At 45.9% G+C, this 12,312-nt stretch overlaps 1 protein-coding gene across 5 annotated transcripts in view; it reads left to right on the top strand.

The window, feature by feature from the left end:
- Positions 1-2,587: 2,587 nt before the first annotated feature.
- EGLN1 (egl-9 family hypoxia inducible factor 1) overlaps positions 2,588-12,312 on the top strand; it is a 47,635-nt gene continuing 37,910 nt past the window's right edge. For 2 of the 5 annotated variants that reach the window (XR_012158147.2, XM_073338069.2), the window contains exon 1: positions 2,590-3,928. Coding sequence is in view for 3 of the 5 variants with exons in the window: in XM_073338069.2 (XP_073194170.1) it covers positions 3,053-3,928 (876 nt within the window). In the remaining 2 variants the exon portion in view is untranslated. Of the gene's footprint in view, positions 3,929-12,312 lie in introns of all 5 variants that reach the window. The other 3 variants (XM_073338070.2, XR_012158146.2, XM_073338067.2) reach the window with 3 other exon arrangements.

Genomic DNA, 12,312 nt, shown 5'->3' with positions numbered 1-12,312 from the left:
GACTGCCTCATAATCTTAATCCTCATAGCGCCCCTTTGAAGTAGGGAAGTACTATTATCTCCATTTTACAGATAGGGAATGGAGGCACAGAGAGGATAAAGGTGGAATTCACAAAAGTATTTAGGCACCTAACTACCATTGAAATCAGTGGGAGTTAGGTGCCTAAACATCTTTGTGAATCCCACCCTAAATGACTTGCTTAAGGTTAATGGCACAGCAGCAGCGCCATCCCTAGCGGGGTGCAGGGCCCAGGACAACTCCCGCTCGCCACAGGCCCTGCCCCCACTCCATCCCTTCTCACAAGCCTCTGCCCTGCCTCTTCCCACCTTGCTCTGACCTTGCCCCCACTCCAACCCCTCACCCAACCCCCCGCCTCTGCTCTGCCCCCTCCCCACCCCCATTCTACCCCTTTCCCCAAACCCCAGCCCCGCCTCTTTCTGGATTCTGTCCCCTCCCCTGAGTGATGCCGGGAGCCAGCGGGGCAGGGTGGGGCCAGATTGCTTGCTGCTGCCGGTGGCAGACCCCCTGCTAACTCTCCAGGCAGCCCTGGACCCCGTGTCCCGAAGCGCAGGGCCCCCCAAAGCGCAGGGCGGTTGCTCCAGTCTGTCCTATGGATGGGACAGCTCTGCACAGCAGAGACTCAAACCCAGGTCTCTCAAGTCCTAGGCTACTTACTAGATCAGCCGCCCTGGCTGGCCTATTTCCAACTATACCTACATCTTGGTCCATTTAGCTGACATCTTTTGACTTTTACAACATCAGCTTGAAATGGCAAAAATTGATCTCCTGGTCTGCCCTCTCCACTTCCTCCTTTCTCCATCAGTGTCAATAACACCACTAGGAACCATCCCTGTCACTAAAGCCCAGAATGCAGATGTCATCTTTGATTTGCTCTCCCTATCTCAAAACATCTATGCTGTTGATCTAAATCCTTTTCTTGCTGGTGTCATTTTATAATATTTTGTACTTATGTGTAGGGCCCGACCAAATTCATGGGCATGAAAAACACATCATGGATCGTGAAGTCTGGTCTACCCCCATGAAATCTGTATAGCATTGGGTAAAAGCACACAGAAGAACAGATTTCATGGGGGAGACCAGCATTTCTTAAACTGGGGATCCTGACCCAAAAGGGAGTTGCAGAGGGGTCACAAGGTTATTTTACTGGGGGTATTGCCATTCTTACTTCTGCGCTGCCTTCAGAGCTGGGCGGCCAGAGAGTGGTGACTGCTGACTGAGGGCCCAGCTCTCCAGGCAGCATCATACAGGTAAGGGTGGCAATATCTTGCCATACCATCCTTACGTCTGCACTGCTGCTGGTGGTGGCTCTGCCTTCAGAACTGGGTTCCTGGCCAGCAGCCGCCACCCTCCAGCTGCCCAGCTCTGAAGGCAGCACCGCCACCAGCAGCGGCACAGAAATAAGGGTACCAGTATCACAACCCCCCACCCCCAGTAACCTTGCGACCCTCACACAACTCCTTTTGGGGTCAGGACCCCTACAGTTACACCATGACATTTCAGATTTAAATAGCTGAAATAATGAAATTTACAATTTTTAAAATCCTATGACAATGAAATTGACCAAAATGGACCGTGAATTTGGTAGGACCCTATTTATGTTTATCGCTTTTCAGTGCAGGAGTCTGGTGCACTTTATTAATGTGGATATGTATTATTAGCTCTCTTACGGATGAGGTTACTGAGACACCAAGAAATTAAAGGGATGCCATTAATCTGTAATCTAATTTTTTAAAAAGTAGTTTCTATCCCCTGGTACCTGTTGTCATTTAACAACCAAATTGTCTTTCTTTTGAGGAAAAAAAAAGGGGGGGGGAGGTTCTCTCCACTGTTGCTCTGCAAAACACCCCCCTCCACCCAAAATAAATGAATAGCTAGACAAACGAACAAGAGGGGGAACTATGTACATGAGAAACCATAGTGTAATTGACTATTCAGAAAGTGTTGTCAAATGCACAAACAATTTTGCTAACCTTTCCATTATAGTAACGTTAGGTCTTATAACTATAGTAAGTAAATAATTTTCAGACAAAAGTGTGAACTAAAGCTCAGTTTCCCTTTAAGTGACTTGTCTAAGGCCATTCCGTAGATCAGTGGCAGAATTTGGGACTACAAGTCATGTTCTACTATGTACCAGACATATCACTTCTTATGTTTGTACAGCACTGAGCACATGGCTGCTATTAGATAAATAACTGCAGTTCATTTAGCAGACAGCAGCGCAAAGCACAGAGGAGTGGGGAGGGGGAACTGAGATCAGAACATAATTTTGTAAAATGTGGGTGCTTGGTTCCAAGGTTTTGGTTTGGCCTCAGCTCCAACTGGGCTTGGGAGAGAGAGCAAAGGGGTGTCTACTCATGTCCTGGCAGGGCTGCTTAAAGTGACTGAGGGCAAAATCCACCCCATCTGCCCTAATACAAACAAATCACGGCCTTTAGGTGGCTGACGAACTAAAACCACCCCTCAGGAGGGGTGTCACAGCCCCACCCCCAACGCTGCAGCAGTGCTGAGCTGGCCCGCACTCCCCCCTCCTCTGCGGCCCCGCCCCGGCCGCGCTAGCTGGCTGGAAGTGGCGTACGTGCAAAGCGGGCAGAGATAGTGGCGCCTCCTCCTTGTCCCTGCAACCCCCCCCCCCCCCTCCGACTCAGGCAGCGGCGAGGCGAAGGGAGGAGACGCCGACCCGCACCGGGAAGAGGAGGAGACCCTAGTTCCCGGCGCAGAGGGGAGAGGCCGCGGCCCCGGCACTCCCAGCTGCTTCCCTCGCCGGGGCAGCGATGAGGCGGTGGCGAGCCTGAGCCCCCCGGGGAGATCAGAGCGGCCTCGGCTCCCGCGGCTGCCCGCTCCCCACCCAGGAGGAGGCCCGGGCTTCGTCGCGGGAGGGAGGGAGGCAGGCAGGCGAGCGGAGGCCGCCGCGAAGCAGGGACGGCCATGATGCAGTAAGACCTACCCGCCCTCCCAGGCTCCCTCCCAGCGCGGTCCGCCTGAGCGCTGCTGCCCGCCACGAGCCCCCGGAGCACCAGGGGCGGGCGGCGCCATGGCCAATGACAGCGGCGTGGGCAGCGGGGCCGGCCAGGGCGGCGGCGGCGGCGGCGGCAGCGAGCGGGACCGGCAGTACTGCGAGCTGTGCGGGAAGATGGAGAACCTGCTGCGGTGCGGCCGCTGCCGCAGCTCCTTCTACTGCAGCAAGGAGCACCAGCGCCAGGACTGGAAGAAGCACAAGCTCATCTGCCGCAGCGGTGGCGGCGCGGCGGCGACAGGGGGCGCTGCCGAGCACCACGCTGGGGCTGCCGCGGGAGCAGGCGGCGGCGGCGGCTGCAGGGAGGAGGGAGCCGGGGCTAAGAAGGTGCCGCTGGGCGCGGGCCCCGGCGCTGAGGAGGAAGCTGCGGCGCCTCTGACCAACAACCATGTTCCCGCTGCCGCTGCTGCGCTATCTGAGGCGGCGGCCCCCGCCGAGGAGGAGGCGGCGGCTCCGGCCGGGGAGGCGGGGCTCGTCTACCGGGACAAATCCAACCTGTACCCGGGCGGGGGCCAGGCCGGGGCCGGCGGGGGCGCGCTGCGGCCGAACGGGCAGACCAAATCGCTGGTGCCGCAGCGGCTGGCCTTGGAGTACATCGTGCCCTGCATGAACAAGCACGGCATTTGCGTGGTGGACGAGTTCCTGGGCAAGGAGGTGGGTGGGCGCATCGCCCGGGAGGTGCGGGCCTTGCACCACACCGGCCGCTTCACCGACGGGCAGCTGGTCAGCCAGAAGAGCGACTCCTCCAAGGACATCCGCGGGGACAAGATCACCTGGGTGGAGGGCAAGGAGCCCGGCTGCCAGACTATCGGACGCCTCATGAACAGCATGGACGATCTCATCCGCCATTGCAATGGCAAGCTGGGCAACTACAAAATCAACGGCAGGACGAAAGTGAGTGACCCTCCTTCCCCCCACCCCGTCTCGCGCGCACACACTTGCGGCTCGGCCTCGACCCCCAGCTCCCCAGTACCTGGGGCTTCTCTCCTCGCCCATTTCCTCCTCTTGCGCGCATCCCCCTTTCTAGCAGCTCCTCTGAGGCCAAGCAGCTCCCTGGTTAATGCGTTAGATCATCGCCTCTCGCGGCCCTTCTGCCACACGCTGAAGGGGCAATTCAAGTGAGAGCTGAAAAATAAAATAGTGTAGTCCTGTTTCCTCTTGTCAAAAACGCCACCGACAGGCGAGCTCCCCTGATGCCAATATTGAGAATCTTAGTCAATTTTGTCCCTGTGCAGCACCAAAGAAACTGTGCTGGAAATAGCAACAGTAGGATTGCATGGACAGCGTTTTAACTGCTGTGTTGTCTAACCCTGTTTAAAACTCTCTCAAATTTTCATTTTAAGTGTAAGCATAGGCTTGGCAGGGGCCAAGGATTGGATAGTCCTGGAAACCAAATAGCTTCTCATTCCTAGAGGGTTGTCCCTAAAGTCAGGGTGGAGTAATGTGTATTGCTGGTGAGTGAGGTAATATTTTTTATTGGACCAACTTCTGTTGGTTAGAGAGAGAAGCTTTTGAGCCACACAGAGCTCTGGGAAAAATCAGACCTGAAGAAGAGCTTTGTGTGGCTTGAAATGTAGGGAAAAAAAAAAAGATACCTCACCCAACTTGTGAGTCTAATATCCTGGGAGCCACATGGCTAAAACTATGCTGCATACAACAGTGATTGCTGCTGTCAGTGCTGTGCCTGTTCTGTGGCTGACTTCCATTTCTAGGACAGTCAGTGGGCATGCTTTCATGAATGCTACCTCCCGTTGCAAAACTAATATGGTATTAAATGTCTAAACTCATGCAGCACAATCCTTGTTTGTGAAACACCGCTTCAGAAACACAGCTTCAAATAGAGCTCTCTCTTTGCATGAGAGAGATGAGGCAGGTCTGTAACTATACATGAATGTCAAGGTTGCTACAGGACTTGTTAGTTCTAATTTTCCTCTTCTCTATCCTCTTATATGCAGGGCAGTTTTTTGTTCTGAATGTGGCAGAAAACTCATATAGTACAGGTGGGAAAATAGTTTTGAAAATGATGCAGTTTTAATTGAGTTTTTTCCTTTTCTTCATGAGTAAAAGACAAGTCTGAAGTTATACTGTATCTGCTGCACACTCTACACAAGGGTGAAAATGATCCTCCTTTAAATTCTGTTTGAACTGGTGGCCCCTGAAAATTTGGAATGTGATGGTCACTGTCTGTAGTGCTCCCCTTAGATATTAAGTAATTTGATCACTTTGGAGATCTCATGCTACAACAGTGTTTGATCAGTTTCTCATAAACTGAAGCAATTATAAATTCTAAAATAGTAATTCTTGTTATGAATACTTCTAGCATTACTTACTGGGTATTTGCTTATGAATATGCTCTTGGCAGTGGAAGTTTTAGCATGTATGTAAATTAGTTATTAAATTACCATGAGTTGGATTGGTGTAGTAATACAAAAAGTGCTGTAGATAAGTGTTTGCATAAAACTGCCAGATATGAGACTATGGCTTAAAGTGACTATAATATGTCAGGTTACAATATTTGGCACACTTACGAATACAACAAAATAGAAATTTTTGGGTAAGTATCCAGGTTTTTTTTTTTAAAAAAAAGTTTGTAACTTGTTCACCTGTAGTGGAGTCATCATGAAGTGCTGTTTTTATAATCTACTGTAAAATGTAAGTGGTAAGGAGAGGAAAGGTGTGATTGTTTGTGAGACGTTTTCCTTGCCAGTTTTGCCAAAAATGAGTACATTCATATCTTCCTTAGTGTTTTTTTTTTTTGTTTTGGTTGAGACACTAGCCCTCTTACCATGGAATTCAAAGTTTCTTGTCATAGTCATCCTGACTTGCAACTGTTTTCTTTGGGTTCTTAAAGGAAAAAAAATCACAGCCTTTACAGAATACTGTATAAGACATCTCTAAGTTTAATAAAGGACTAGTAATAAGAAAAAATATCAAACATTTTAAACATTTGCAAAAAAGTTGAAACATCATTTTCACCTAAATCTCTGACAACTTGCTACTTCTGTTGCAACATAAGAATGTTAGTGTGAACTGCTAAAAAGCAATGTGTGTCTTGTTGCACTGTGACAGACTCTTGTTGCTGCAGAGCATCAGCTAGTAGGAAGCTATGGGGGAGAGGGAGAAACTGGAAGTGGGGTAGCCCCAGACTTCTTTTGGATTTAGTAAATTAAATAATTTCCTGGCTGATGGAGAGTATGTGTGGAATTTTGTTTGTGTACCTTGGTGTCCTCACACTTAATTTGAAAGGTTATTACATTGGAAACTGCTGGCTGACATACTGTGATTATGTGGGTTTCTTGTGTAACTCCATAGCGTGGGATTTGTTAGCCAGTTCATCCTTCAAGTAAGTATTCCCCTCAAACAATCCTCAAAGTTAAAATATTACAAAACAGCCTCTTAAAATCTGTCGCAGTTAGATCTGAAATTGGAGTAATACTATTTGAATGGTAATCCTGCATTATCCATAGCCTCTGCCTTTTTGTAATTCAGACCCCAGCCCTAAAAAGAAAAGGAGTACTTGTGGCACCGAAGAGACTAACTAATTTATTTGAGCATGAGCTTTCGTGAGCTACAGCTCACTTCATCGGATGCATACCGTGGAAACTGCAGCAGACATTATATACACACAGAGATCATGAAACAATACCTCCTCCCACTCCACTGTCCTGCTGGTAATAGCTTATCTAAAGTGATCATCAAGTTGGGCCATTTCCAGCACAAATCCAGGTTTTCTTACTCTCCACACCCCCCCCCCCCAAACTCACTCTCCTGCTGGTAATAGCCCATCCAAAGTGACAACTCTCTTCACCCCAGTCCTGCAATTTACGGTAGATGGGTAGTGTGTTGTAAATAGCAAGACTGGGGCTTAGAGGAAGGGTTATTGGAGTTGCCATGCAGCATCAAACTACTGGTTCATTTAGTCTGGTTCCTACCAGCTTCTGGCAGTGGCCAATACCTGTTGCTTCAGAGGTGGTTACACCTCCACAGCAGAAACTACCTGGCTCATTGTGAAATGATGTACATGGGCAGGAGAGAATTCCTTCCTGCAGTTAGTTCTAAATGGAGTAAGAATAAGACTGATGGAATGTGGTTAGTCCTACTTGGATGCAATCTATACCTTCTGACATCTCTGGGGATGTATTATGGACAAGATCCCTCCAAGAGATATAGGGGTTAGAGAGAGGTTGCTTTTCTCTCCCCTCTTTTTCCCTTGCTCTCCTTATAGTAGAGGCTAATGCTTGTGCTGCTGGGGGTAAACTTACTTCCTCAGCAACTTCAGCAGGGACAAAGTGGAAGTCAGTGGATTGACAAGAATCGTTCTCTTGAGTGGGTTAAGGGATAGACAAGAGGAGAGAACAGGTATATTTCTGAACCAAGTTTATTCACTTACTCCCACAGCTAACAGGGACTAGGAGTGCTATGAAAACTAATATTTATTTCTTCGTACCTCAGCCTCCATTAACTGTACAGAATTGCACTTGTGCCACTCCTTCAGAGTGCTTTCTCTGTCTGGCAAGAGTAGTTTCACTATGCTAATCAGGATCACCTGATTGAGTAGTACAGTTCTGGGGAGGAAAATAGTAGAGATGGAACACACACAAGGTGGATAGGACAGAGACAAAGAGGAGAAGATGTGAGGATGATTGAGACCCATGAACAGCAGGGGGACTGGCTGTGCGCCAGCAGCAATGTAATAAATACAGAGCCAGCAGCAGTGTAATAAATGCAGAGGAGAACCCAAAAAGTAAAGCATGGGGGAGGGGTAGAGTAGTGGAGACTTCTTACACAATTCCAACCACTGGCTGCTTGGTAGGAGGAGGGAAAGAAGGCTCCACATTTATTATACAACTGTTACATAAAACTGTTATGAAAAATGAGTCTCTTCCTTCCTCCCCCCTTCTTTTTGTCCCAGGGTTGAGGGAATTGCAATATGTTAAGAATCTGAGCATCCACATTCCTGGCAGATCAGAGAGCTAAGGGAACTGCCATTTGGCCTTGCTGGTGGGGCACCTTTCATTTTGACCTCTGGTTACCAGGCTTAGTTCTGGGTACTCTGTAGTCTAGTAAATTTTCAAGCCCTGTTCTGAACAGTCCTTACACCAAATGTGTGCTTTTTTTGGTAGCAAAAACTGCTTTTCTTTTTTTAAACAAACAATGGCACACTAGAAGTGTGATTATGCTTGATTCCCAGCTATACCTACTGATCCAGCTTTGTGTAAGCCCCAACATACATGGGTATCTGGTATAATGCACTTTGCCACGCTATAGCTTGCATATTTTTTTACTGTATTAAGTACAATTCGCTTGTTATAGGGACAGTTGCAGTCTTGCCTTCCAAACATTCTGTTTTTTATATTTGTGTCTGTAATATTTTGGATTGCTTAGTATGGGTGTATGGAGAACATAAAAGAAGCCTTATAATGTGTATCATAACGAAGTACTTTAACAGCATAGTAGGTAAATCAGCATAAAATACCCTGGGCTACAGGGATCGTTTTAGAGTTGGGCTTTGCTCTGGCAGGACAAGAATGCCCTGCTTTACTAGCAAGGTCTGGTGCAGTATACTCCCGTAGCACAAGTACTCTAAGTAGTTCTATTAAGTGATGTCCCTAAATAGGATTTTTGTAAAAAATTTTGAAATACAAAACTAAAAGTTGGCCTTCAGAATTGTCTCTTCAATAGTGAAGGTATTTTCTTATGTTGGTTAAAAAAAAAAAAAAAAAGCATGCGTGTACTTGTCTTTCAGCAGTTTTCTCTACATTTTTCTGACTCTAACCTTGATGTTTAGACACCTAGTCAAAACAGTCCTTATAACCTGATTCAGTAAAATCTCGTCTGGCCTTTTGTACTTGCGACTAGAAAACTGATGATTTTTGTTGTTGTTGAGGGTGTGGAGAGGGTGAATATTGGCACAGAAGTTACCACAGCATTTTTATTGAATCTTTGACCAGCACTGGTCCAAGCCCTGTAAACAAACTTGTTCTGTTAGGAGAAGAAATGAATCATAAATGACTCCAGTCCATAGCCTGCTGTAATAAAAGGGTAGGAATTATGTTGAGTTTCATAAATGTTTCATTGGTTGAAAACATCTGTAATATTTTACACCTTTCTCAATCTTCTACCTTCTTTTTTCTAGAGATGCAAAAGCAAAAACTCTCTGCTTTAGCTAATAGCTGGGTACCTTTACAGAAGTGAGTGGATTGCTGATGAAAGGACAAAATGCCATTTTAATGGCTAATACTATTGAAAAACATCCAAACATTTAAGTAATTGATTTCCGTACTGAAAGCAGTTGCTTTCCATACTCACTAAGCAGTTGAGACATGACCATTCACAAGATCATCAGTTCAGATTCAATCAAGGCTTATATAGTGGTTGGGGGGGGTCATTACCACTAGGAGGCTATTTAGTAAGGGCTAGTCTACACTGGCAATGCTAAAGCGCTGCTGTGGCAGCGCTTTAACATGCCTTGTGTGGTTATGGCACAGCGCTGGGGGAGAGCTCTCGCAGTGCTCTTAAAAAATCCATCTCCATGAGAGGCGTAGCTAGCAGCAGTGGGAGCACGGCTTCTAGCACTGGTGCACTGTCTACACTGGTGCTTTACAGCACTGAAACTTGCGCTCAAGGGGGTGTTTTTCACATCCCTGAGCGAGAAAGTTGCAGTGCTGTAAATTGCCAGTGTAGACAAGCCTTAAGTGTAAGAAAAGAAGTAGTAGCTGGGCCTTGAAATGTTTACCCAACATCTACTAGCCTGAGGAATGAGAGGTCGGGTCTGTTAGGGAGGGTAGACTGATATTTTGGGAGAGGGAGGAGAAGAAAGGAAATATAGAGGTGGTAGAGAACATAAGCAAGTGGAGGGACAGAGAAAAAGAGACGGACATTGATGACGCAGGAAGAGAGAGATTTATGATCTATTACAGGGAAAATAAAAAAAGGGAAGTGCAGCCCAGGAAGGGAAAAGACTATAGAACAAAATCAAGAGGTGTAGTAAGTTAAGTTTTTTTTTAAAGTTTTATTTAATATAAGTGATGTGTTACAATTAAATGCAATACTCATCTGTTGTACTTTTTTTACATTGCAGGGAGTGTGGCTTTGTGGACATCACCTAAAAAATATTTCTTACACTACTTAGTAGGCTTAGTTTAATTAAGTCAGTTTAAATTTATTTTTAAAATCTACTTTAAACCAGTGTAGATGCCTAACAGATGCACTTGTTTGCCTTAATTTGATAATTAGCTGTGCAAACTAAAATGACTTAAACTTAAACAAGAGTTTATTTACATTAGGGGCTTGGCTGGTTTAAGTAGATCAATTGAAAATCAACTTCCTCAAACCACAGTGACTTTAAAATCTGCTGTATTTGCATTCCTGATCACATTTAACATCACGGTGTGAAAGTTTCAGGTTTCTCAGATGACCTTCAGGTAGTCAGAACTTCACAGTATACTCTTTTGCAAAGATAAGGTACAAATGTGACTATTCTTTTCAAAAAGAAAAGGAGTACTTGTGGCACCTTAGAGACTGACCAATTTATTTGAGCATAAGCTTTCGCGAGCTACAGCTCACTTCATCGTTGCATCCGATGAAGTGAGCTGTAGCTCGCGAAAGCTTATGCTCAAATAAATTGGTTAGTCTCTAAGGTGCCACAAGTACTCCTTTTCTTTTTGCAAATACAGACTAACACGGCTGTTACTCTGAAATCATTCTTTTCAAAGCATGCCCTTTTTAAAATCAGAAAGAATGTATTCCTAGAGCAGTGACTAAAAAGTGGGTAGCACATTTAAAACAAATTGTACTTGATTCTCCACTGCACTTGAGTTCTGCTTAGAAGCAATGGGGAGGGGAGACTGGGAGGGAGTCATCTGTAGCTTCCTGGTTGCCTATTATTACTTAATATTTGTATTTCTGCTGCACTTAGGGCCCTACTCAGAGAGCAGGACCACATTATGCTAAGCCCTATACAAACACAGAACGAAAAGGTGGGGTCTCAGCTATTTTGTCCTGGTTTACGTTAAAGCTGCAAGGTGAGCAAGTTTAATTTACACAGTTGATGTAAGGTCTCTCAGGGTCCTTAGTCCAGTGGAGAATTGGGTGTGTTAGAGCCCCACTCTGACATGCCCCTTACCTGCCCAAGTGCCTCCTCCTTCTCTTTACACTAGGGTAAAACTCCAACACATGGTGCAGTAGAATTGGCAGAGAAGGCTTCTAAGATGATGGTGGAGATTCCCCTTACACAGGGGGCATTCTCTAGAGACAATCTCCTGGGTGCTTCGCACTATATAAATTCTCTTTTCACCACAAAAATAGTGGAAAGTGAACTTTGTGGACTGGAGATTCTGGACTATTGGTTATGAACCCTTAAGTGTAACAATATACTGATTTCTAAAATTACCATTATCTTGCTAAATTGTTAAGTATTATGGGGAATTAAATCCAGTGATACAGCACGTACCACTGGATTTAATTCTGAGTCTGTAGCCAAGTTGCATTCTGGACAAAACGCTGTTTTATTCATAGATTCATAGATATTTAGGCCAGAAGGGACCATTATGATCATCTAGTCTGACCTCCTGCACAATGCAGGCCACAGAATTTCACCCACCACTCCTAAAAAAGACCTCACACCTATATCTGTGCTATTGAAGTCCTCAAATTGTAGTTTGAAGACCTCAAGGAGCAGAGAATCCTCCAGCAAGTGACCCGTGCCCCATGCTACAGAGGAAGGCGAAAAACCTCCAGGGCCTTCCAATCTGCCCTGGAGGAAAATTCCTTCCCGACCCCAAATATGGCGATCAGCTAAACCCTGAGCATATGGGCAAGATTCATCAGCCAGATACTACAGAAAATTCTTTCCCGGTAACTTGGATCTTACCCCATCTAAAAACCCATCACAGGCCATTGGGCATATTTACCATGAATATTTAATTACCAAAACCATGTTATCCCATCATACCATCTCCTCCATAAACTTATCGAGTTTAATCTTAAAGCAAGATAGATCTTTTGCCCCCACTACTTCCCTCGGAAGGCTATTCCTCATATTTTGGACTCCTCCTCATATTTTTTCTCTCTAAATTACACCATATGAGAATCTAATTATGTGTCAGAGTACTATCCTCACTGTTTTTCCTGGTATTGGTATTCCTGGCAAGTTGGGGATTTTCTTTTTTTGGCAGTATAATTTCGGCTGTGATTCTGATCTTTTCCAACCATTACACAGAGCAGGCTTTGCATAAAAGGTCTTTTCAGTTCCCAGTCTGTAGAACTTGCTTACATTA

Source organism: Lepidochelys kempii, chromosome 3 (assembly GCF_965140285.1).
Source record: "Lepidochelys kempii isolate rLepKem1 chromosome 3, rLepKem1.hap1, whole genome shotgun sequence".
Classification (NCBI taxonomy): domain Eukaryota; kingdom Metazoa; phylum Chordata; order Testudines; family Cheloniidae; genus Lepidochelys; species Lepidochelys kempii.
Note: the sequence above shows the minus strand (reverse complement) of the source record. Positions and strands in the feature narration are given on the sequence as shown.